We start from the raw sequence: 27,225 nt of genomic DNA on the forward strand, positions 1-27,225 counted from the left end.
ATTCTTGATAGTTACTCCTCAGTACTAGACCAGTACTTTGTCCCAAAAAAGGGACGAAGTGTGAGGTGCCTATTGCGAAAATGATTGGTTGACGAAACAATGGCCTGATTGGTTGGCTAGCCTTGCCCTTTTGTCAGTTTGTCGTCATATTTTTACACCGAGGGGTTTTCCTGGATTGAGGCAAAAAGTTCTGTTGGAGTTCTTTAAGAGGTGTGGAATTTTTAATTTCTAGTAATCAATTCTCACTTTTTGCCTCAAATCCCTGTGAAAACACTAAAACTTATCCCAGCCGAAGATCTGCCAACCCAAAATCGCCTCAGCGCCACGAGGCGGGGCCTAATGGTATTAGGCTTCGTTCGTTCTTAACCCAGGTAGGATACACGGTCAGGGCAATAGTTTTCCACAAAATGGCTGACGGACGGGGGAGTATTTATCTGCTCCTGTGTATTTCCCTCATTTTCTGTCAACAAATTGGCCTCAGCGAGCAAATTGCCGTGCCTATCGTTAGCGGCATACGAGCTGATGAAGGTGCCTCCTCAAAATACGTGGACGGCGTCCTGGAAATCATAGCAGGGAGCTTGACAAAGCTGAGAATTTTCGGAGCCAACCTCGGCCCAGGTACCAAAGTGGCATTCACAACGAATCCAGGAAATGTCACTACAGACTGTACTCACCTACGAAGGTCGGAGACGTTTTCAGTTATTGAAAGCGATGACGATAAAACAACTGCGCTGCTTGAGGTCACCCTCCAGGAACTGCGCGACGATGAAGAATACTATTTCATTTGTGTGCAGATCCCCGATGAGTCGTTACCGTTACTCCCAGGAGCAGATTCGGTGACGTCGTCCGCCTCCGCAACAGGGGGCAGTGTCGACATGCAAAAGCTAGACAATGTTGCAGTCACAAAGTTCACCCATCAGGGTATGGACAAATGGTGCATATTTAAAACAGCACCAGAGGTGAAACCGACAACGTTGATGCCGATTTGGTTACAGTGTTGTTTGATTGCATTTTTACTCACTTTGTCTGGGTTGTTTTCCGGGTTGAATTTAGGCCTGATGGCATTGGACCAGACGGAGTTAAAGGTGATCGAAAAATGCGGAAAGGAAAAGGAAAAACGGTATGCACATGTCATACAGCCGTTGAGAAAGCGAGGAAATTTCTTGTTGTGCTCATTGTTATTGGGCAATGTATTGGTCAATAATACTATGACGATATTGTTAGACGATTTGACTAGTGGTATTATCGCTGTTATTGGTGCCACATTAGGTATTGTGATATTTGGAGAAATTGTTCCCCAGAGTATTTGCTCAAGACATGGTCTTGCAGTCGGTGCCAAAACGATATGGGTCACAAAAATATTCATGCTGCTAACATTTCCGCTATCATTCCCGATAAGTAAACTTCTTGATTGCATTCTTGGTGAGGAAATCGGCCAGGTGTATAATCGTGAAAAACTGATGGAACTTATCAAAATTTCTAGCAATGACTTAGAAAAAGGCGAGATTGATATCATATCCGGTGCAATGGAATTCAGTAAAAAGACGGTCAAGGATGTGATGACGCCCTTAGACGATGCTTACATGATCTCGGAAGATAATGTCCTCGATTTTGAGACGATGTCAGAAATAATGAAAAGGGGGTACTCTCGGATTCCGGTGTATGGGGATAAGCGCTCCAATATTATTGCTCTGCTAAACATCAAGGATTTGGCGTTCGTCGATCCAGACGACAAGACGCCTCTCAAAGCAATCTGTCAGTTTTACAATCATCCTATCAGTTTTGTCTACGAGGATGATAAACTCGATAACATGTTGGCCGAATTCAAAAAAGGTAAATTATACGAATAGAGAGGAAAACATTTGTTCACATTCTCAGTCAACTCAATCCAGTCAGTGTTACAGTCTTACTTCATACATTGTACATTCTCGGTAAACTCACTCAATCCAGTCAATCTCACAGTCTGGTCTTTCCTATGATGCAAATTGATGAAGATATGTACATACATATACATTGTCACAGAAGAACAGTATTTCCCTGTAACATGATGCAGCAAAATAAATGAACGGTTGTTATGATTTGTTGCATCTTCCTACAAAATGCATTGTGCTATTTGGTAAAGAAGACTCATGTAAATTTGCCTTTAATAGAAAGTAAAATTAGATTTGAATTGCATATAGGTTTCTAAATAGAGGAGGCTTTTTTTGATTAAAATGTCATCAGGTAAGTCATGCTACATGTAGTGATAATGTCCATCACTTGATGTCCACGGCACTGGGCCACTTCTTGTTGAAATTCCCAAGTTTCTGCAAAAGTATCTTGTATTCAGTTGGCTAATGATCAAGTTGGCCACGTGTTGGGAATCGTTGGTCACAGCAGGCTGGTGGACTTGAACAAGAAGGACTAGAATTTGTGTTGATGTTTGTCATGTTTTTTCTCTCCAGGTCATTCCCACATGGCATTCGTTCAGCGTATCAACAGCGAAGGAGAAGGCGACCCATTCTATGAGATTATTGGCTTGCTAACTTTAGAAGACATCATTGAAGAGATTATTCAGGCGGAGATAGTCGACGAGACTGACACAATCAGTAAGTTTTTGTCACCCCTGTTTCGTCCATTTCCAATTCTCGTGTTCCGTGTTTTCCGCAGGGCCTGTGAATGGTCTGGCTGATCTACGAAATTTGTCGAAATCGTTCGTGCGTGCGGGGGGGAAAAAATCGTGATTTTTCTTCAGAGTTCTTTTTTAGTTACATTTCTGGACTTTTATGAACTTTTAAAGCATTTTTCATGTCTTTAGAGGCATAATGCATGTAATGGGGCTAATGGAAGTGGAATAGAGGTGTCCCTGGGTCTTTTTTTGGTCAGGCGGTCTGCCATACCATTACGCTAGTGGAGAACCCTGATGTTGTCTTCAGGTTCTCTGCAGGGTTTTCTCAAGGTAGGGTGGAAGATGTACCCTTGATATCAAGAAGTTTTGCCAGTGTGCAACACAAGGTAGAATGGCCCAACAGAAATTCTTTACAAAATTCTAGAGCAAGGTAGGGTGGCTCTTCCAAGGTATTGGCATCTCGTAAGCTGCTAAGGTAGGGTGGGATACCCTGACAAATGGCCTTGTGGAGAACACTGTATGGTGGTGATGCCAAAGGGTATAGGCATCTAGATTCGCAGTGCTTCTCACCAGGCTATGCGTCAAAACTCTGAGCGGAATGACATCAAATAGTTTTAAACCCTGGTATGGCAATCTCCCTCAGTTTCTAGATTTGCAAATTTGCACTTGTGACACTTTTGACTTGAAATTGGCAACATGATGTGCAATCACCTACCGAGGTATCAAATGCAACGTCATTATTGCAGATCAGGTTTAGTTATTGCTGATTGAAATTTTGTAAAAACATGCTCAAGGCTTTTGAAAAAAATTAGGCCATTTCTTGTCTCAGACATGTCAGAGCATGTGATGACTTGAGGGTGTAATTATATGTAGACATGTATACCAATTAAGGTCATTTGATGGTTTGCAAATACATTTGACATGTTCGACCTACATGTCCCAGGAATATTTGAAATAATAAAATACATCACTCATGTATCAACATGGCAATTATGACTGCACATGATGATCAAAAATTTGATCAGTATGCTGTATAGAATTGCCTACATGGAATTTCTATAGATTTGTCTGTAAATGCTGATGGTAATTCTTATTGATTCCTTGGCACAAAGTTCAATTATCTGCTTGATTGATTAGGCTGATGAATCCGGAAATTGATCAATTTTGGCTCGATCGGTACATGGCTATGTTGCTCAGCAATTGCGTTCAGATATTTACAGTGATCGAATGATCATAATTTTTATGTTCTATCCAATATTGGCGAAGTTGGTCATTAAGTCCACGGCAATACTTCTTTGAGTGACTGGGTGTGGTTGAGTGTCGGTTATCCAACAACTAAGATACTTCTATAAGGTAGAGTGGGGTAATTGTAGTCCCTGCATTGTTTGATGCATAGGGATATCAATCAGTACCATAGGCAGGGGCTACAATTAAACCGGGGCTACAATTACCCCATTCTACCTTAATACCTGATGCCCCAGATTTCTTGTTATTTTGCACAGGTCTGATAGACACTTCAAATGCAACATTCTTTGAATGAATGACAGTCAGTGGAACCTCCCTTACCTGACACCTATCTATTGAGGACACCCTCTCTATTAAGGTCACCAGTATTGGGCCCAAATGGGTTTTTCTCATTCAGTTCGACCTCTCTACTCAGGACAACTATAAAGTAGTAAGTCGGTCCCAAGGGTGTCCTCGATAGATAGGTTCTACTGTAACTAAAAAACACAATTTTAAGCATCATGTTTTAAACCGGTGACCCTGCCACCGTGTGAGTTCCTTTGAACAAAGAAATGCTTAAAAAAGCATCAGAACCTCATGTACCTTCCTTGCTTCATTGTATGTCTCTATGTACATGAAGATAAAAATTCACGAAGAAAATTGTGATCATTGATCATCCAAAAGATGTCAATTGTACATACAGAATCAAAATAGACTCTTAAGTAGAAAGAGTGCTTAAAATATTCTTGCAATTTGCGATTCATATCGGGGAATGTTTCTAGTCCAGCATCAGCCTAATTGATTCTTCACCCATAATCTTCTCTTTTTAGCTGACAACAAAATGAAGAATCCTCGTAACCTGAAGAGACAGGATTTCACCATGTTCAACGCCCCTGATGAGCAACATAAGCCACGGATGTCTCCACAGCTCTCACTTGCCACTTTCCAGTATCTGTCCACTAGTAAGTTTTCTATAAAACCTAGAGCTCTACTTTTAGCAGAGTAATCCTGGTAACAATATGTAACTACATGTACATGAACTTGAAAGGATATGCCTACACTATGTCATCAGAAAATTGAGGTCGTCTGGGAATTCCCTTGCAAGTATCGTGCCCTTTTGTGTGAGTTTTACCCACACTTTACCCTCACTGAACTGTAGGTTACATGAAGGTTTCTTTTTTGATGAAAAATCTTCTGAGCTTTATTCCTCTTGTTTTATTTTCTTCTTCTTTTGCATTTGATTCAGTCTCACTTTTCTTTTATAATTTCAGCCTTGGATCCTTTCAAATCCGAGTGGATCTCCGAGACGGTCTTGCAGCGTCTTCTGAAACAGGACATCGTGGTCAACTTGCAATACAAGCCGAATGCAGAAGCGGAAGGCTCCAATGAAAATGTGATATTCAAGGCAGGCATGCCGTGTGACTTCTTTGCGATGATCCTGATTGGTCGAGTTCAGGTCGAAATTGGCAAGGAGAAGTTGATATTTGAGGGCGGGCCGTTTATGTACTTCGGTGTGCAGGCTCTTCAAGGTATGTTTTGATTAAAAACGGTCTGTTTCTATTTACACTTCCGTATTGGCAAATCAACGACTGTTTTTACTTTAGTAGTGAGCTGTTTCCTGAGACAACCCAAATGTAATGAGCTGTTTCCCTGAGACAACCCAAATGTAATGAGCTGTTTCCCTGAGACAACCCAAATGTAATGAGCTGTTTCCCTGAGACAACCCAAATGTAATGAGCTGTTTCCCTGACGTTCCCTCATTAAGCTGTTTCCATCACTTTTTGTACAAAACTGATAGAAAATACACTGTTCAGTGTTAGTATCTCATAAGTCTAGCGACGGCAACTTGACTTTGGCATGAGGGGTCACTGGGTGCAACTGATTCTACAGGTGTGAAGGGTGAAAATCCACTAATTGGGGACAGCTCTTAATCCAAGGGATCCTTGCCTGACTGGTGACACCTTTTAAACGTTCATCAAAACTGTGTACTTGCAGGAGTTCCACCAATTCTGACCAGGTCCCAGAGCAGTGGAAGTATTGCCAGCTTGGCCAGCGTTGGGCCGAGTTACTACCACAGACAACCCACCTACAACCCAGACTTCTCGGTGAAGGCACTCACCGACGTACAATTCTTAAAGATCCACCGTGCACACTACGTGGCGGCCTACCGCGCCACGCTGGTCGAACGACACCCGAAATCATCGCACCACGAAACCCAGGACGCCGAGGACCCATTCTTGAAGGAATGGTCGCGCTGTCAATTGCCCAGGGAAGCCCCGTTAGCTGCCGGTGAGGACGATGACGACAATGCTCAAGACAAAAACAATGATAGCTCTGACAAGGTCAGTGTTAATTCGTTGTCCGTGAGGCTGATTGACTCCGATGGTAACCCTACGGATTCTGGTAAAGACCACCCAACAAAACTCTGACAAAGGTCCCCTGGTAAGGCGGAGTCTTACCAAAGTTTCTAACCTGTCATTTCTGCCGTGACATCTTGAACACTTAGTATAAATAAGTGCCCAATGTACTACAATGTACTACATGTCAAATAAAAAATGTCCTACTTTCATTTCGCAATTAGACTCTCTTGTTTCTGTTTGGAATGTTTTAACTAAATGTTCCGATTTTGTAAACAAGATGCATTTTAGGAGTAACTTTCATTGTGGAAGGAACTATTGACGATCTAAAGTATGACATGTTTTCTTTGACACTTAGTATGATATGTTGCATAACATGTACTGTGTACCATGTATTGAGTTTGGTACTGCATTTGGTGTACTTCAAAAATTGGGATTTACCATTTCGATTCAGTAGCAGCAGTTTTCACCTAACACTAGACTGTATGTGCACTAATAATATCATTGCTTCTACTGGTACATTTGTTGTTGTTGGGGTAGAAATTAAGACACTGTACCTCAAAGAATGTGGAATCGAATTTCCCAAGTTTGGTATTCATCTGTCTGTACTTGAACCGGGCACTGATCCTACCAAATGGACTTTGGCGTTTTTCGTGTCACACCCTACATGATTTCCTGTGCCATGGATAATGGTAAGGTTATGTACATAGTGTTGATAGGAGTGGCTAGTACCAATTGTGTTGTGATACATGCAGAAGCTCCATGACCTTGTGTGTTTGTCGTGAATGGTTGGAGAGTGAGGAAAATAGTTCTAGAATTTTGTATAATAAAATGGAAAAGGGAAAAGCAAGTACAAGTTGTTTGAAGGGCTGGTGCTCGAATCACTGGTTTGCCTTTTTAGGGGCTTGGAGACCATAGGCAAAGGGTTACATGATGTTATGTATGATTTGAACAAATAACAGAAATGGCTGCATTCAGATCAAACTTGTTTCTTTAGCAAAAACCCATGCATCATACAAACTTAGAACAAATACCAGTTTTTCGGGTCCAAAGTTTTGTCAGATCTTTGAACGTGTTGAAGAGGTATGAAAATGTTCAGACCAGTAAATCATGAATGTCTAAGGATCTCTTCTTGTTTTCATTCCATGATAAAACAGTTACCTCCGGTAATCATGCTCAACGAAAAATTATTTGATTCTCGCAGTTTGCAAGCGCATGTGGCGGACAGCAAATTTTTTTGTTTGATTTTCTTTCTTTCTTTGATAAGCAGTATCAAATGCCTGGAAAATGAATTCCCCAATTTGTTGAGAATAAGACAGGTCATCCAGCTTGCTGCGCTGGCCTGTCGTGGAAAAGAAAAAAGTTATTCAATAAAGGTGGGGAAAATGTGTTGTTGGGGTCTTTCAGTGAAATGTTGTTGTGTTCATCTGGTATTAAAGTAAAGCATGATTGCATCCCACATGGAAAAATATGCACCAACAGTTTGTCCTATGGATAGCGAAAAAATTGGAAAATGTACACACATTGATTTTTTGTGCATTCACCATAGAGTAATCCGCAGCATATGATGTCATATTTTCCATGTTACCAGATGGACACAGTTGTGGTTTCGGCCTCGGGACGTCCTGTATAGCCAGGACGCAAACGGATAACATTTTTCTGGTACATGATTAATTTTGATGTGATTTGTACTCACGCTGACTTCTTTTCAAAACGAAAGCTTAACGATGGATGTTGTTTGGAAAGCGACAGTATGAGAATCTGATGGTTTTTCTACAATTTTCCCAAATTAGCCCTTGATCACAAAATATTCTAGTCTTTTCATTTTTCGCTTTACAAGTTCATACCTGAGGTTGATTTGAGCGTAAAAATTATTTGTTCTTCAGAAATTACTGTTAATGGCCAAATATTCGTTTGCAATTGCACATATGAAAACCAAAAGAAATTTTGTAATCCACCAAAATAAAAATCATAGAAATTTTATTCGGAAATTTTTCTCGAATTGCTAAAATAAAGCGATATGGAAATTGGCAAATATAGTTCCTTTAACCTCAATTGTGAATCTTTTCACATCATCTCTGTGTTTTTAAAAGTTTGCCTGATCCTTTTTGCACTTGCACTGTTTTATGTGATGCGATTAAAATTTCAGTATTCTACGTTGATTTCAGGTTAATTTTTGTTGATGAAAGCTTTTTGTCACGTTTGTCCCAGTAGCCTCATGACTTCGATATGCAAACTGGTTCAATGTATCCATCTTGTCCGTAAGGTTGTTTTTTAACTTTGGGCCTTATAATGTCAGGGATATCAGCATAGTGTGCTTTCTTGGTGATGACTGCATGGAGCCATCATCACATGATGATTCCCCTCCACTTTTGTGAAAAAAGTATAGCTGTCAACTCTTCACATCCTAGGGAGTCAGGAGTTAATGTTCACTTCTCCATGTTCTCCGGCCCTGCTCACTAACCCTCCCCCCCCCAGACATTTCCCCCTTATTGGCCAACAAAGGCACAAAACAAAATTCGCTAATTAGAGCGTCGCTAGTATCTGATTCAAGGATTTTCAATAGAGCAATGATACCCAAATTCGCATTTCCATTGGTTGTTATTTTGCCAATAGGGAAAAAATCCTAAACATCATCTCAGAGGTCCGCACTGCATCTCAAAGTAAGTAACCTTAGTTCTAGGATTCTAGGCAAACCATTTCCATTCATGAAAATCATGAGAAGTACTGGAACCGAGGTTGACAGTTAAAAGCATGGATGTTGACTTAAAAGCGATGTCCGTCTGTACCACGGGGAAATATTTTGGGGGGTTTTGTGCAGGGCCGGAGTCAGTCGGAGAAGAGAATATTAACCCCTGATTTCCTCAGGATGTACTGAACGTGATGTGGTGCCCAGGATAGAATGGCATGACTGGTGCGGGGTGGAATTCAAATCTGTGATCTCCAAGCCATTGGCAGAGCTGTCAACTACAAAATATAACAAGCACTAGGCGGCAAGCTTAGGCTTGCAGATAAGATGGAACAAATTGACCAAGATCGGTTGGGTAGTTTATCTTGTTGATGATGAGATTCGTACGCTTGGCTACGGATGTACATGCACTTTTGTGTCTTGGGCTTTGTACATGTGCATTTGTGCTTGGGCTTTGTACATGTGCATTTGTGTTCAGGCTTTGTACATGTACATTTGTAGCTTGGACTTTGTACATGTACAAAACCAAGCACAAATGTACATGTGCATTTGTGCTCAGGCTCTGTACATGTTCATTTGTAGCTTGGGCTTTGTTCATGTATAAAACCAAGCACAAATGTACATGTACAAAGCCCAAGACACAAATGTGCATGTACATCTGTAGCCAAGCATGTACATTTCAGCTTGGGCTTTGTGCCTTAAGTACATTTGTAGCTTGGGCTTTGTTTATGTACAAAACCAAGCACAAATGTACATGTACAAAGCCCAAGACACAAATGTGCATGTAGCCAAGCATGTACATTTCAGCTTGGGCTTTGTGCATTAAGTACATTTTTGTAGCTTGGGCTTGTGATAATCACTCTGAAAGGAAAGATGGCTAAAATAGATCACAATGCAAGTAGGTGGGATAGATTAGATAAATAACTACAAGTTTGTCATGTAAACTTGGTACCATGTTGTCAAGTTAAGTACTAGTAGTGGATAATCAGTTGTAAAAAGGTAAAGTACATTTAATTTTTTTAATTTTTTTTCTAATTGCATTTTGGTACCGGTAATTGATCAATGTCAAATTTGTGGTCGATGTAGCTTCAATGAAGTTGTGTGGAAAACCTGTACTGTTTGTATTTTTTATTCGAACGAATAATATGATTTTGTACTCCATAGTTTTACAAAGTTTTTGTGAATCACTTGTTTGATTTTAACTCTCATCATAGACAGTAGAATTACATATCACGTCAATCAGTTTTTGCATCTAATTTTCCCTTTATGTTACCAGACTTGTTTGTTTTTGAACCACATTCAGAGGCATAACCAGATGCACGCCCCCCCCCCCCCCCCCCCATTCATGCAAAATCTTTTAAAAAATTTAATTAACCATGAAATTTTGGAACTCGCCAGGAACTTTGACGCTGTTATGATGATGATGATGATGAATGATGATAACGATTATGTAGTACCGTGCCCAACAACCTATACTGACGTCTTTATTTGTACCTAGACTCCAGCTGAATCTGAAGTAGCTTCAGATTTTTCTGCAGCCTTTGACGAGATTGCCAAGAGGTCTTGTGACTGATCTACTCATAGGGCGTGAAACTTGCAAAAAGGCATGCCACTCTGTCACAGCCCTCCCAATCCCACCCCTGTGCATCCCTGTAGTCACATATGCATGTCAAACAACAACTCTCTTTAGTCGGTTGAAAATGTTTGAAAGTATGCCACTGCATTTTACTAACTCAGTTTAAGTCCATAGAAATTAGAGTTCTTGGGTATTGAATTCAAGTTGTTGGAGTTCAAAATAAGCTCCTGGATTTCAAATATAAAGCTCCTATGGTGGATTGTTTGGATTTAGTGGATCCTGGACATTGGATTTTGGATGCTGGATTCAACATTTTAGTCATTGGACTGCACCGCCTGGATATTCCAATCTCCTCTCCAGGCAATGAGATTAGATAGACTGCGCCAGTATTGCTATCATAATTGAGGTGCCTTAAGGGTAGTGTGTGCCACCGCTATTTTGAACCCAATTAAGGACCCTATACCCCCCCCCCCCCAGCTGCTCGGTTGTGCTAAGCAGTTATCACAAAATCATAAACGTGTGATCTCTAATTCCAAACCAGCCGCAGCCGATTAGGCTGTGCTTTTCATTTTTTTGAGACGAGATTGGAAAATCAGGCGGTGCAATCCAATGATTTAAAATCAAGAATCCAGGCGGTGAAATCCAATGATTGAAAATGAATCCAGCATGCAAATCCAGTGTCCAGAATATAGTAAATTTGCGCACCCCCTGGAGTGTTTTATATTCTTGAGGAAAATGGAGAAAATACTGTCCATGATGGATTTGATGAACATGAAGCGTGTATTATTGCACAGCTGCAAAGGGACATTGGATAGGGGGCGTACTCAGTCAGTGCTTGTTTCCTTGAGCTCGTGCTAGTGAATGCAAAAACAAAGAAATGACAATCTGAAACTCCTGTCATGTGTTTCTAACATATCTGGTTCAATAATTAATCCATCAATCAATTTAGTAGCCTTGATGGTAAAACTCTCCTTGTATCTTTTAAACTGTTCCTTAGATAACTGACTTTGATTCTTTTGCAAGAGACTACGAAATTTTCCGTTTTATTCACCTTGAATACGAAATAATCCAATTAAAAACCTAATCTAAGTTGCTTGTAATGCGTAACTTTTTCTCCTTTTGCGATTTTCTCAATATCATTCCTATGCATTGCTAACCAGAATAATTTCTTGTATTCAGCTGCTAAAAGTTAAAGTAAAAGGATGGCGTCAAAAAATACGAAGACTGTCCAGTTTCTATTGAGTGTGGACCTCACCATTCTTGTTGGTAAGACCGCATTCATAATTGCTAATGCCTGCACGCATAGCATTCAAACTTGCTTTCCAAAATTTACAATTTAATCTTCTCCTTTGTTATTTCCTTTGTTAAAACACAGTATCTCATTATATATTCTCTCTTTATCCAATAAAAATAATACTCAATGATTTTTTGAAACTTTGTGTTTACAGATAGTTTTTCTCTCCTATTCTGGAGTCATTTTGGCATTCTCAGCATGGAGTATGTGTATAAGATTAAGTCCTGATGATGCTTGCTAATGATTATGTGCATTCGGGTGTGAGAGCAACCCCCTCCCTCCCTCCCCCAAAACACAACTCCGGATACATTGTCATTGGGGGCCTCATGCATATTGCCCTGTTCTAAGGAAATGCATGTTCCCGGATCCCAGAAAAGGTATTTTGGCCATATTACTTTATTGGAGTGGTAATTAAATCTTCCCCTGAGCGGTAATTAAATCTTTTAAAATGTTGTGTTTAGCAAAGCAAATTGCATGGAAATTCTCTATTATAATAGCGGTACAGTTATAGGCTTTAGGTTTCCCTATCTATAATGCCTTGAGCACTGCTTCTAACAATATGTCCTGCAATTCACCCTAAAGACTTCAGATGGCCACAGATTGCCAGGTTGTCATGGCAGCTCCGTGTATCCCTGGAAAACGTTGTCATTGAGTTTTTTTGTGCAGGGACAGGTTCGTCTGATTTTTAACCTTTTCTGGTTGAAATAGTACCAACACCAAAAAAGCTCAGCACTGCACTGTATTCCAATTATCTCCATTCTATCAATGAACATGTACATGTATGCTAAGATAGCGAACATACATAAATTAATGTTTTCAAGATCTTGATAAGCGCAAATGCCACAGATGCTATAACTATAAAAATACACTAATGGTAAAAATCTCGAATAAACAGAGCCACCTGATAAGCCACTCGACACCATGAACTAATTAACTGCTGTCTGAAATTCTCTCCGGGTAATTTAACCTAGCTAGATAACGTAATTAATTAATCTCGATAAAAGGCCACATCTGATAACCTTGAACTGGTTTCAATTTAGGATAGTTGGTGACAGAACTGTCACTATTTTTAGACATTTTCTCACTGTTCTGAATTTTGTTCGTTCTTTTTTGAATATTTTAGCATTTACATGTACTCTCATTCTTTTTTCAAAGGTCCATTATCAAGAATCGATAAAGGCTATGATCTTTATGAAGTCTTTATCAATCCTCGATTGTATTCTACAAAGTACTCTTTTGCTGTGTATTTCAACCTCAAGAATTGTTTTTCGAAAAAGTGAAAAACAAGAACAGTAAATCTTACTTATAATTGCATATACAATAGAACCTCTCTATTAAGGACACCCTCGGGACTGACATATGCTGTCCTTATTAGAGAGGTGTCCTGATTACAGATGTCGAATTGAATGGAAACAACCAATTTTGGACCAATACTAGTGTTCTTAATAGAGAGGTTGTCCTCAATAGAGAGGTGTCCGCTAAGGGATGTTCCACTGTAGATTATTCAGACCAGCCAGATTGAGAGAGAAAAAACCTAAAAAGTTCAGTTCATAGATATCGGCTAGTGTTTCAACTCAGTTAACAACAATCAATAAGCCCTGTCCTCGGTCAAAGTTAACCTAGGAATTTGATAGTTCAATAACCTTTCAGTGCATATAATATGTGCATGTTTCATTCATTGATTGACATAAATTTTCGTAGATGAATAATGTATGGAAGTCAGCCAGTCAGGTATGCAATTTTGACAGTATTGATTGCCCAGGGAAAGTCGTCCTCATTATATATAACTATCATACAGGGTGTATCAAAAAAGTGTAAACTGCCTATTATTTATGCAATGATAAATGCAGCAAATCCCAAAAATGCAACTGAATGCTATTTGAAAAGTCCTCATTAATTCGGGCTCTGGGAGTGCAAACTAAAGAAAATTAGTTGGTAAGATTGTACATTATGTAACATTTTGAAGCTAAATATAAATAATGTTCTCTTTCAGGCATTTACACTCACTGGGTCTATACTCCATACAGGAAAGATATATTATCAACATTTTAGTTGATTTACCACTTAATACCTACTCACTCTACACCTCAAGGGCATTCAGCTAACCACTTAATAATCCCCACAACAAAAGTTTTTAAAAAAACCCATTCCTTTGAACTGTTATGGATTAAAGTTTATGAATGTTTTGAAATACATGTGTTGCTGTATTTAGCCATGTGAAATTTGATAAATCAGATTTTTCCTTTTTTAGAGTGGTTCCAGATCATGTTCCCCGTTCACCATGGATAGTATAAAATTCCGCACCTTGCCGAGAATGAGGTGGGCCTTCCAGCTTGCTGAGCGGCGCCTTCCAGCTTGCTGAGTGGCACCTTCCAGCTTGCTGAGCGGCCTGTCGTGGGAGCAGAGAAATTTTTTCAATAATATTGTGAAAGTGAACGATTGCAGAGTATACATGAGCTGATATTGTGTGTGCACAACGAAAGAACCCGCTGGGCAATTCACCCCAAAATTTAATGCATGTGATGTTCGGGTGTGTCCTAGCCACCAGATGGACGCAGGTTATTTTCAAACGAGTGGGCATTTTGGCTGTTTTTCTTGGGATGCAAACATTTTCCCAGGCCTCTTCCAGGCACGACCACTAAACACTACTTGGAAGGCCTGCCTTGAATCACAAGATTATGATAAGGTTCTCGGTCGGTTTGGGGACTGATTCTCCAGGGTGCAGTGGGTGCAAGTATGAGGCGGTCAGTGATGTCTGCACATTATGGGGTGTATGGTAAGGTGGTACAATTACAGCGCTGTTACAATTATAGCCTATGTGTGCATTAGTGTGTTAAACCAGCTGTTTTTCACACGGTTTGGGCTATGATTGTACCAAGACTATGACTTGCTGTACCACTTTTTCCTTATCAAGACATGTATTCTGCCCTCATGTTGATGCACTATGAAGGATCCTTATCAACTGTTGAGCGAGAGAATACATGGTTTTATGTTGTACCCAATAATAGTTCGTTACTGCATCTCGTTGGACGTGGTGATTCAATCCAGGCCCTATCTGTCCCATATCTGAAAGCCTTGCATAGTTTTCTTCCACATTTAGCATGTTTACTAAACTTGGTATGTAACATTTCCCTTTTGATTAATGCAACGGTCAGTGCTGAACCTTGTACCCCCTATACCTGTCGGTTTCATCACTTTTAATAGAAAGTTACTTTTAAACAATTTTGTTGCGTGTAACACTTGTGGAAAATATAGTAAACTTCATTTAAAGTCATGGCCGTGTGTCAAATCCTGACCGGAGAGACTACCAATAGTCGTTGAAGTGTGGATTGCTTGAATAGGGGGACACAGTGTTTAAATTGAGCGCTGCATTTAAAACTATGACATTACATATAGTTTAGGTTTCGTAATTATCCCCCCCCCCCCCCCCCCACACACACTTATCGAGAATCACATCAACAGACATGACATGACATTCTCTTGTTTTCCTTCAATTCGCATGTCTAGAAAATCAAAGCAAAACAGTCCAAGCGGAAAACTTTAAGGGACAAATTTATGAGCAGAAAGAAAAAACCCAAAAAGACCTTGTGAGGTAAGAGGGCAGCATGTTGAATGGAAATATGTACACCTGTGTTTATGTCACCCTGGAGAATCAGTTCCCCAGTTTGTTGAGAATCAGGCAGGCTTTCCAGCTTGCTGCGGAGCTGGCCTGTCCTTGGAAAGAAGAAAGTTATTCAATAAAAATAGAAAAATTGTCTTCTTGGAGTCTTTCAACAAAGAATTGTTGTGTTCATATGGTAATAATAAGGATACTCAAGAATGATTTGCATCGCATTGATTTTGTGCGTGCATGCATAACAGAGTAACCTGAGAAACCAGGTTGTTCTCAAATTGACTGATGTCGGAAGTACACACTTTGGCTATTTTTCCTGTGATGCAGTCATTCTCCGAGGGCTCAAGCAGCACTATCCAGGGCAGGCTGCTCGGTAAGCTGGAGTACCCAAAATTAAGATAAGATTCTTGGCAATCTGGGAAACTCATTCTCTAGGGAAATTATGGCTAACATTTCAGGATTTCACATGTTTTTCCGGCTTGAACGGCAGCCTTGGTCATATGGTGTATGGCACTGAGACCTGTTGGATGTTGGCCCGGGTTGGCTATTTTCAATGCAATAAGCAGCAACGTGAAAATTTTGAAAGTGTAAAATTTCATGTTTCTAAATGATTAGAAAATGATGGCAGCACCATGCAGTGTGTCTAAAAACTTGATGTGCTTTGCCTACTTTGTTGTTGAACTTATATTTTATTCAGAAATTGTGTGGCACTGTGTCCTTAGTTTGCTGAGAAAGCTCCGAGATCATGTCATCCGTTCTGTGCCCTCCACCGGACCTGTAAGATGGTGATTTAGATTTGCTGGACTTGCTAGAGATAGGATATGTAATGAATAAATAGAATTGCGAGAAATCGATTTATACTGATTAAAAGATTGAAGGGGCAGTGCACATTCGACAATAGACAGCTATGCAGTTTAGACACTATAAGTACTAGATTTGCACAATTTAGTGTCGTTGGGGTCTGCTTAAAGGTAGGCTCCCCTGTAGTTTTTGTAATTACTTGTGTTCACTATCATCTCACTTCACAGTCATTGTGCACTGCAAGTAGAACACATGTATAACGACATGTATTACAGTCCTAATCACAAATGACATCCATCCTGGTTCACGTCAACGTACGCGCAAGTTGCGCATCAATGACGCACCACTGATGCTCTTTTCTCTGCGTTTTGTGTAAATTATGCTCTAGCTACGCACTCATGCAGTAACGCGTCAATGACGCGAATTTAGAGATAACAATTGTGATTTGGACTGTACCAAAAACCTATACCTTAAAAAAACCTCTTCTTCAAAGACAAGAAATACGGCATTACTTTCAGTCACTGAAGATCGAGACCCGTTTACCAATTCGATCAATTCTTGTTTACATCAGAAGATATATTATTCCCAATGACACCTCAGCGATAAAACAGACTGTATCCTAACAACGTGGCAATTATTTGTCTTATGATGCTGAACTGCATTTACTCTCTAGGTCCCAAATCCAATTCAGCCTTTCAGTTATGCGATTCAAAACCAGGGGCATGTCGCACAGGAGATGAGCCTAAATGACACCAGGAGATAATGGAAGAAATTGATGTTCTCATATTTCGCAAAAGACAGAGAAATGAACAAACAGTCCGTCTCAACCTGCCAAACTCAGAGCGACATGCACCTGGCTTTGCTGTGACATGCACATATATGTACTCCGTTGAGGACTTGAATCGGTGCCACAGTTGACAGAAGTTCAAACAAAATGTCCAGCTTTTGTATCTGCTTACGCATGTGCAAGTATGTCTTGGTTTCTTACCAATGCGGTTGGGTAACTGGAGACAAAATCTGAAAGTTTTGTTCCAACTTTTAGTGAACGTGGGCAGGCTGGCTTCACAGAGTTATTTCCAGGCCCCTCCCTGCTCTGTCTCTCAGATGGTGGCATATCAAAAGGAGACTCTACACAGATAGTGGTCTCCAGGTGACCATTGATTTTGGTTTTTTGGGAACTGGGTTTGGTTTAAAATATTTCATGATCGTTAGGTGTAAGATAGGGAAGTTGTTGTCTAAATTACAAGCGTCCACCAACGTTTGTTGCCATCTTCGATTTGGAGAGAGTGAGAAGGCTTCTCAAGTAGTTACTCGATGATTGTTATTTCAGACAAAAATCCCTCATCTTTCCCTTAGGTCCGGTTGTTAGAAAGCATATTAGCTTATAACATCATGTTGACATGTTGTTTCATGTACATCAATGCACATGTAAAAACATGTCGGCATGATGTTACTAGCTAACATGCTTTCTAAAAACCGGACCCCGGATGTCATGACGTGCTGAAAAAGTGACATGTCCCATGGCCTGCTTATTTCATTATGAAAACTAAATCTTATTTTGATGACTTTAAACCTAATAAGGCTCCAGTAAATAATGTTTAGGGTGACAGAAGTTTGTCCGAAGTTGATAAGGCAACATTTTATGTCGGCTTATTAAATACTTAGAACTTAGTTTACTACTTTCGTTGAAGTTGGTGACAATTATAATTCATTATTATACAAGCCAAGTTTGATTTGTCGTAACTGCACAATGGACACATACATTTCAAGCTGTATTTATGAGTGGGTCACTTTATTGAAATGTTAAAGCACCAAGTTGGTGACATTATCATGATGTTTAATATATACAATTTTCTACATGTTGTTATTGAGGACAAGATATACTCTAGTTTCACGGCTCCAAGGCTGTTTCATTAATTCAGGGCAAAACTGCCCCCATGACCTCATGACCATCAGACAAGTTTGACGCTATTTAAATTTAGTATGTGTGTATGTATGTATGTGTCACCCATGGTCCAAAAATCATCAATCCCAGAACAACTAGAATGTCATTAAACAAACAGGTAGTTTGGCTTTGCTTGAATATCCAGGAACAATCTTACATCCCTGAGACTGGAGTATCACTTTTAAAATAGGTGGCTTAAAAATTTTTATTTTCATAATAGTGTAGAAACTGAAGACTCTGTATATATCGCATTTCTTGAGTGTGTGAACAAATTACAGATGGCTGTTACTGAAATATATTTACAGAGCTCCTGTATCATTGAAGAGCTGGTTCTAGGGTGCATCATAAAATGAACACAAACATGCTACCTATTGTTTCTGTTAACTTTTTGATGTATCACTGTTGTGCCTGCTCAGGTATACAACAAAAAGAATTGAAGGACCATCAGTACTCTGTCTGTCAAATTTGACTCTGCCATGATGCCATACTTTGTGTATTGTGTACTCACCATAGAAAATCAATTCCCCAGATATCCGAGAAACAGGCAAGCCTGCCAGCTTGCTGAGATGGCCTGTCATGGGAAAGGAAATGTTCATCAGTAACGTAGGAAAAACTGTTCTGTTGGAGTCATTCAATGAAATATTGTTGTGTTCATCTGGTAATAATAGGGAATAATAGGGAATCAGTGGAGTAATGGTTAGAGCGCCGGACTCATAACCGAAAGGTCGTGGGTTCGACTCAGGTTGGAACCACAATACTGATTCAGTGTCCCTGGGCAAGACACTTAACCCTGCAGTTGCCTCCCTCCACCAAGGAGTATAAATGGGTACCGGTCTGAAAGGATCAAGTGAACGCTGTATGAGTTGCTCCTTGAGTTCCCCTGAAAGGTTTCAGGAGAGACTGGGTAATAATGTAAAGTGCTTTGAGCGGGCGAACAGCCTGGATACTGCGCTATAAAAATCCCAACATTAAATAAGGTTCTTCAAGTATGATTTGCATCACATGTCGAGAGAAATACACTGGCACATTTGGTTTGTCTCGTGGATGATTGGAAAATATTTCATTTTTTCTTGCGATGCAGCCATTCTCGCGGGTCTCAAACAGCACTTTCCAGGGAAGGCTGCTCAATAAGTTAAAGGGCCTGCTTCGAGTACCCAAGGTTAAAGGTGCACTTCTAAGGCAGCAGCAGAGGGGCTAATTTGGCCATCTTCAAGTGACTAGTATACACAGTAAGGGCCCTTGATCATGTCAGACTTAGCACTAAATATATCCCTCGTACAAGCGTAAATCATTTCGACGTACTGTGAGATGTGAGAGCCATCTATTGGTGTATTTGTGTATCTTTATCTTGCCTGCCTAGCTGCTGCCTATATTGTCCCTTTAAGTTAAGATTCTCGGCAGTCTGGGGAACTTTGGTAGTCCAGGGCGATTATGTTAGTGAAGGATTTCCAGAAGAGTTATCACATCTATTCAGTGAGAATACTCCGACATTTCTTACTTCAGCATAACATTCATTTTAGACTGTAAGCTTGTTAGTGTCGTTTGGAAGTGTTACAGTTAAAATCACGTTGCAATGATCAAATATATCGGTATATCTTTTACAAGTTTTCTTCATCGATTCTCGTATTGTTGACAGCAGTTATTAGAGTTGTTCTTTTATATCAAAATTATTGTATTATGCATTACGTTGTTGACGTGGTTCATGTTATGGTTGTAAGAATGAAAAGGAGTCATCAGAATGTGATGTAGAATTCACGAGACATTTGATCCCACAAAAGAGAGCTTTCTGTTAAAGGAGGAGTTGAAGAATTGTTTATTCTGGCCCAGCACTCATTGATACCAAGTTCCTGTATAGAAGAGCATGGATTTATAGAAGATGCATCTGGAAAGTATGTACATTAACAGGACTGTGTTGCTGTCAATAGCATGGGGCAGCTAATCCTTTAAACTATAGGAGGGTAATTACCCATTTAAGGAGTAGTAGTTGGATTTACTGTCAAGCTGCATTTAGTATGGGCCAGGTAAATAAATCATGCTACTCCTCCTTTAAGTTTAAAGTAGCTAATCCTTTAAGCTTAAAGGAGAGTAATTGCCCATTAAAGGAGTTGTAGCTGGATTTGCTGTCAAGCTGACCACATGATAACCAGAAAGAATTACAAACTGTGTTTTAAAAAAGATGGCCATCAACAGAGCTATTTCATTCGAAGAGTAGGCTAATCTGAAATGATGGAGTGATAATGGCTCTTGATGGATTGAGATGTGATATCTGTTGAACTTTTAGGAATTATTCAATTCCCACTAGGGAAGAAACAGCCTTAAAGGGGTACGCCTTTCATTATTACTGGTGGTCCAGGAAACTAGAAATGCAGTTCTATACAAAGCTGTGGCGTTAGAAATAGGAAATAGATACAGTTAGACCAACAGTAAATTGGTGTGAATGAATGGCCTACCCCTTTAATGCCATAGATTGTTCCATCTATGAAAGATATTTGTGAAGTTTTTACATAAGAGGTGACCAGCAATGCCATTGATTGTACCTTGTGGATGATTATGGAAGTTGATTGTGATGTTTGTACATAAGAACAAATAAATGTGATGAAGGCAGCCAGTGATCGAACTGTACTTACATATTTTCTCATTCTTTTTCTGCATGTTGTACTGTTGTACTGCCAACTAGTCTCTGACCAACCTCGAATACCTGGGTCAATTGTATGCTCCTCCCCTTGCACAAGATAATTTTGCATAAGCTCAGTCAGTAGTGCCAAATGCCGACTGAAAGGCCCTGAAGTTCAGAATGGTCTTTGATGTGTCCTTCCTGCATGTAGCTTGTGAATCCTAATCTATATTGATACAAGTCGCATCCAGGTGCCACACAGTCATCTTCCGGTGCCACAGAAAAACTTGACCCTGTCTTTCTCTATATTTCTGAATGGTTGGGGCAGAATCGAGTTAGCAGTACAAGTCTGAAGTCAAAGTTCCAAGTCTGTTGGTGATGTGTCTTCAGGATTTAGTGTGTATGGTAAAGTGGTACACTTATAGCCCCAGTACAATTACATCCACAGGGTTCAAAAGTGCAGGTGGTACTAAAAATATCAAATGGTAGGATGACCATAATCTACCAATGCTCGGATGCGGGGATTAAAAACTTTCCTTGAAAGGCAACTGCAATACAATCTTGCAAAATAATTTCTACTGACCAGAGTGAAACCAATACATTGGGTGATATAAATAAAGACTAGCAAATGCTTTTATCTAAATCTCCATGTACATTCACACTAGGCCTTTCTGTATAAAACTGAAGTAAAAGCATTTGCTAGTCTTTATTCATATCACCCGTTTGTATTGGCATTGTGACTTCCTGACTTGTTATGGACTTCCTGACTTGTCATGGTTGTCCCATGACGTGTTATCATAGTCACAACCACACATAGGAAACAATTCTGGATGGAAAAAATGCATCTCATCCCATGCAGTTTTGTCCACCTTATTCAACAGTGGCAAAACATCTTTAAAGCATTGCAGCAGTAGTCTGGCTTTTGGACCGACAGAGGTCGTATCTTCAACAATAGTAGTCGTTTGACATGTGCATATATCCTCCCTGTGCAGCCCATTGCGTCATCCTAATATGGTCTCCCTATGAGGCTGGTCCACTGCGTCCAGATCGCGTGCAGCAAGTACATCCTGGATCATGCATTTTCACAAATAAAATGGGAGGTAAGTGACTTGCTTGAGGATTCAAGAATCTAACAAACAAACTTGTCTCCTAGATGTTGACAAGATTGTGACAGTCAGCTGTCTTGATGTAAAATGTGTTGTTGTAGAGCATACTACTATCTAAAAGCAGTATTTGGAATAATTTCAGAGAGTGATGTGTACCTGGATCAAAGGTCAGACCTAACTCATCAATTATGGGGGCCAAGTGACTTGCTTAGTGACATAAAGACAGTCCTCACAGGACAGATTGTGACAATATAAAACTTGTATACAAAGATGATATTGATCAAATTAACAGTTGAAAACCTACGGTTATGTAGAATGATATCTGAAAAAGGATATACAACAGTTGACAACGAGATAAGAGTAGTTAATAAGGGGAAATTATACAGCACAACCCCTTGTCTCTCATTCCCAACCCTCATAATGCGCAGCCAAATTATTTCGTCACGCATGCGCAGTAGCCTCCTTGTTCAGTCTGCAAGTTGCCAAGATGGCCGACTTAAAAGAAAATAAAGCCCGATTATTAAAGGGTTCAAAACATATGATATGCGTTGAAGAAGCAGTAGATAATGTGATAGTTGTTCGCTTAGACATACGTGGCACAGTTTATAGGGGTGTTTTGTTAAATTCCACAAGCGAGTAAGTGAGGCTTTGGGCATGAATTCGGGCCCCTCGTGCATACAAAATGGCAATTTTCTGTACATTTTTCTTTCTCCCTAATTTTTCATAATCCGTGCCCTTTGTTATTGAGTATGTCGGAATTGCTCTTCGTCTGACACTTCTTTGTTATCTTCTCTTGTAGAAATATACCATATGGGGTAAATTTGAGCCGTATTCGTGGAGATGTAGCCAGCAAAGCAGACCCATGTCCACAATCGGACAAGAAATCTTCCATTGAAAACTCGAGCGTGGTGGCCCGGCACACATACGTCGCAGATTCTCCAGGAGAGGCGCCTCAAATCTCACAGCCAGCTTCTCAAGTATTTAATAAGAGTTGGAAGGACAAGACGATACGTAATATTCGGCTACGCCCGCGGCAGGTTTTGTGTTCGAAGTGTAAAGCAAGTTGCAACGAGGGTGGTGAGGCCAGGAAGGCGCCCCCAAATCCACCCACGAAACAACCAACTCCTCTTCCCCCACAAATAATGCCTCATCCTAGGGTGGTCCTAAGAAAACGGCGGTCAGAATTTGTGACAATTGACGACCCAGAATATATGGGGTCGAAGAAAATTAAGCTCAGTTCTACACCGATTATAAAGAAAACTAGCCCTGTTATCAAAATCTCATTTGCTAACCCGCAGGGGAAAGGTACCGTTGTTGAAATCGCGCCTAAGGTTCAGACTGAGTGTGGATCGGATAGTGATACTGATGACTACGAGTATTTGAGATTAATGGATGGGAAAGGGGATGCCACTGATGGTCATGACATGGGTGTGTACGGACACAAAAAGGTGAAAAAGTCTTTGAAGAAAGCAAGAGAAAACAAAACTGCTCAAAGTCCTTTGTATGAACCAGCACCTGAGACAACTAAGCGCACAAAGCACAATAAGCACAAAGTTAAACATAGGCACAGACATCGCCATGGCGGTACGAAACAGGGACGACACAAACAGAAGAAAGAAATAAAATCGGAAAAATATGACTTTCCTACACCGCTCTCGCCCGCATCAATTGCAATGCCAAGCCCTCGGGAAGGCGGCAATACCCCAAGTAGTAACTCCCATGGTGGGTATCAAGGGGTACCAGGCTTGTGGCCTGGTCAACCAATAGGTATGGAGAGTCCCGCTGCTACACCAGTTAGTCCCATGAGACAAGTAAACCCTCTTTACTCTCCGATGATAAGCGAACAGCAAAGCGATGACAGTGAAAATACATTGGTGCCCACTTCTAATGACGGACTCGTGACGCTTCTGAAACCATGTCGCGGTGCATCAATGGAGTCTCCTGTCTCTCGTGGGACAGCAGAGAACGTTTTGTCAAGTAACAATCGCGTTGGGAATACCGACAATTCAGATTCTGCTTCAAATTCCGATTCATCGGAATATGCGAGTCAGGCACCGCCTAATATGGACACAGTAGAACAGATACGCCCTCTGATGATGAGGATTCAGACAAAATATGTGAAAAAGGTTGTCCTTGATGACGGTCGCGGTATTGGTGTGGGCGACATCGTTTGGGGGAAAATTCACGGTTTTCCCTGGTGGCCCGGTCGTGTGAACTCAATCAGTATCAGTCAGAAGGACAATGGAGTAATGATATCCCAACAAGCTCATGTATCTTGGTTCGGGTCGTCGACGATGTCCAACATGCTCTGCTCCGATCTGTTTCCATTCTTGGAAGAGTTCAAGCTACGCTTCAAGAAGAAAAAACGTGGCCCGTACAAGATTGCTATCAAGCAAGCGACAATGGCAGCCCAGGCGCTGCTCGGAGACGACCATCCAGTGTATGAATTGGATGGTCTCGATACATTATAACTTGTAAGTGGTCATTGTCTACATGCGCTTTTGCAGGCTAGTGATACCGGTATTTGTCAACACAATGAAATTTCATGGTCAGAACCTTCTGAACACACCTTGACCAAAAGTAAACAAAGGCAGAAGACTTTATACAGTCTTTGTTATCATTTGTTACCACACCATTGAGCCCCTTGAGACAAGTAAACGTTTACATAGAATTGGAATCGATGTCCAGATAACACTTTAGTTACTGTATAGTACTAGAACTAGAAGTTACGACACCAATACATAGAATATAACACTGGACCTGAGTTCTTTTCTCAGTTCCTGTAGCTTCTTGTGTGTAGTCTCAATGGATGGTTTGCGAAAATAAATTTCGGCCATTTTGAAAAGCTCTTCTTGCAGGCAGCTTAAGTTTACCATGACATAAATTCATGTTTTCAATCGATGCATCACCAAAGGCATTCGAAATATCATGAACATTGGAAGACATGGACAACTTCAAGTAAATTAAATAGCTTGTTTATTTTTTTTAAACTATTACTTTTATGTGATGGTAAATATACGTTGCCTGTGAAAAGGGCTTTTCAAAAGGGCCAGAATTTATTTTTGCAGGTTGTCTATGGAAACAAGACTGCACGGCAATGCATTGAAAAAACTGACATGACGCCATGCGATTGTGATTCTAATTCAAATCTTTATGTCTTCTACTTTCAGGTTCACTACATTTCAAAAATGATCTTCTTCTGCAACATTCGCTTTATCCTTGGTGCCAAAACAAGAACGTCTGGTGATGGGAGGTGGAGGGAGGCAAAACAATACCGACCTACAATTACACAGACATGATAGACGCTCAAAGTCTGTGTAACAGTAACCTAGGTCCATGTACATTGTATGATTCTAGTCATTTTCATGCAGCTGTCAATTTAAACCCTGTACCCCCTCTCAGAGGTCACGACTAATTTAGTGTCAAGTTCCATGTGAACAGTTGTTTGGCTCGTTGACATTTCGTCGACCAGAAAACTATGTAGGTGTTTAAAATGTTTCAACTATTTCTTAGTTCACAATAAACATGATAGAAAGCTATTTATAGTCAGGAAAAAAAATTTGAAAATGTAGAGCCCCTGGCAGTTTCAAGTCCGTAGTGAATTAGTTTTGAATCTTGGCCCAGGAAAAAAGTGTGTCCTATTAATTGGTGATTGTCAAAGGGGGGGGTACAGGGTTTACCGCTGTATTACATGTAGTTCCTGTTGGTCGTGTCTGTGCTGTATGGTAAAAATAACAAAACGTCGCTTTATTCTCTGTAGCGTAATACAAAAATTGTAGACAGCGTGCTGGAATTACTTTGCTAGATCTTTTCGGGATTGTTTTATACAATGCTAACTATGTTTACAATATCATTATCACATATTCACATTCACATGCATCGCGTATTAATGGATGTTGCCAATCTCCTTGGGTTTCGATTTCGAAATGCAACCATCAATGAATTAGTCCTCTGTTCAATACTAATCTTGAAAGGCTGTTAGTGGTATTTAGAGTGTACGCATACACCCCGGTAGTAAGGGATGTCATCCGGCCAGGAAAAGTCAGCTACTGACCATTCTGACTGACATTGTGACTGATTGGAAAAAGTACAGTTGGCGTGTCCTTGCATCCTGACGTCTCGACCTCATTTGCAAGATGTTCATTGTCCCTTGTGACTCCCCTGGTCTTTTTTGTTTGGCTGCTCATCCATTCGTCATTATTTGTGATGTGTCTCATTCTTGATCACGATTTATCAATGTTGTCGGTAAAAAATGTTATCACAACCATGACGCATTCTAGCTCAGATTTTTTAAAGAATATACATGTACCCAGTACTATTTGCTTGGGTTGAAACTACTTCTTCCAGCGGAATACACCTACTGGTATTGTGTGTGGAGAAGTGTACTTTTGTTGTAAACTTTCATAAATTTGTGAACTTTTTTTTCTCAATCATTTTGAACTTAGATAGGCCAAGTGCATATCTCTTGAAAATTGAATTTGTGAACTGACATTATGGATTTTCCTACTGAATCCAGGTGTCAATTAAGAAGTTTCTGGGAGTTGAGAATATTCTTACCAAGTTTCATTATGATAGCATTTGCGACTTTTGAAATACAATTGAAATGACTTTTTAGGCAGAATAATATTAAAGTAGTGAGTATGTAATTAGTGTCGGGCAGACCGTTCATTTGCTCTACAGGTATCAAGCTGTATCAAACCAACAAGTAAATATTGACTGATTTGTAATTGGAACGCTGAGGCGTACCCCTTTAAAAGCTCAAGTGCAGTATATTGCATTATATTGTACACTGGTCTGCTTGCTGGATCTTCAACTAGATGTTTGTATTGTAATGTGGATCACTCAAACAATAGTGCAATGTTTTGGAAATTAGAAATTTTCAAGTATTAAGGTAAAGTGGTACAATTATTGCCCCAGTACAATTATACCCCAGTACAATTATACCCCTACTGCAGTGTAAAACACACAAAGGCTATAATTGTCCCGTGCCTATCATTGTACCACTTCGCCTTAACCAATTCTGTATGATTCAGCCTGGTCTCGTGGCACACTCCCCTGTTGTGTATTACTCGTTTAAAACAGAGCGTTGAAACTTTCTGAGCGGTGAGAATTATTTCAGGGATGTTCACTGGAGAAAGACGATATTTTTAAGTTTGGATTTTTTCCAAACCATCTGACATGTCTAATGGCTATATTAGTCAGGTTTGATTTATTTACTGTATTAGCTCTTTACCGAAATGGAATATCACAGTGTTCAGTGGATCCTGTACATTGCTTTTCTAATAAATGTGTATGTAATCAAATATCTTATTTCTAGTTTTCTCAGTTTTCCGATTGCCGAGTTTCTGTTTGGCTAAACCAGTCAGGAGCCATTGAGACCTTACACATGGCATTTGTT

The 27,225-nt window shown here is 40.1% G+C and overlaps 2 protein-coding genes across 3 annotated transcripts; both read left to right on the forward strand.

The window, feature by feature from the left end:
- The first annotated feature begins 400 nt into the window (after positions 1-400).
- LOC135489907 (metal transporter CNNM4-like) lies at positions 401-20,729 on the forward strand. 2 transcript variants are annotated; one of them, XR_010447258.1, is made up of 6 exons: positions 401-1,833; positions 2,445-2,588; positions 4,663-4,794; positions 5,104-5,361; positions 5,828-11,720; positions 13,742-20,729. XR_010447258.1 is itself a non-coding variant. In XM_064775534.1 (5 exons), exons 1-5 carry the CDS (start codon positions 408-410, stop codon positions 6,259-6,261), a joined length of 2,394 nt encoding a protein of 797 aa, XP_064631604.1. In that variant the 5' UTR covers positions 401-407; the 3' UTR covers positions 6,262-20,729. The 2 variants fall into 2 exon arrangements, 1 of the variants encoding a protein (XP_064631604.1); XM_064775534.1 differs by having other exon boundaries at positions 5,828-20,729.
- A 1,579-nt stretch (positions 20,730-22,308) lies between these two features.
- Positions 22,309-27,130, forward strand: LOC135489681 (PWWP domain-containing protein 2A-like). The gene is made up of 3 exons (XM_064775159.1): positions 22,309-22,463; positions 22,627-24,301; positions 24,998-27,130. The coding sequence occupies exons 1-2, from the start codon at positions 22,315-22,317 to the stop codon at positions 24,296-24,298; spliced, it is 1,821 nt and encodes a 606-aa protein (XP_064631229.1). The 5' UTR covers positions 22,309-22,314; the 3' UTR covers positions 24,299-24,301; positions 24,998-27,130.
- The last annotated feature ends 95 nt before the right edge of the window (positions 27,131-27,225 follow it).

Source organism: Lineus longissimus, chromosome 6 (assembly GCF_910592395.1).
Source record: "Lineus longissimus chromosome 6, tnLinLong1.2, whole genome shotgun sequence".
Classification (NCBI taxonomy): Eukaryota; Metazoa; Nemertea; class Pilidiophora; order Heteronemertea; family Lineidae; genus Lineus; species Lineus longissimus.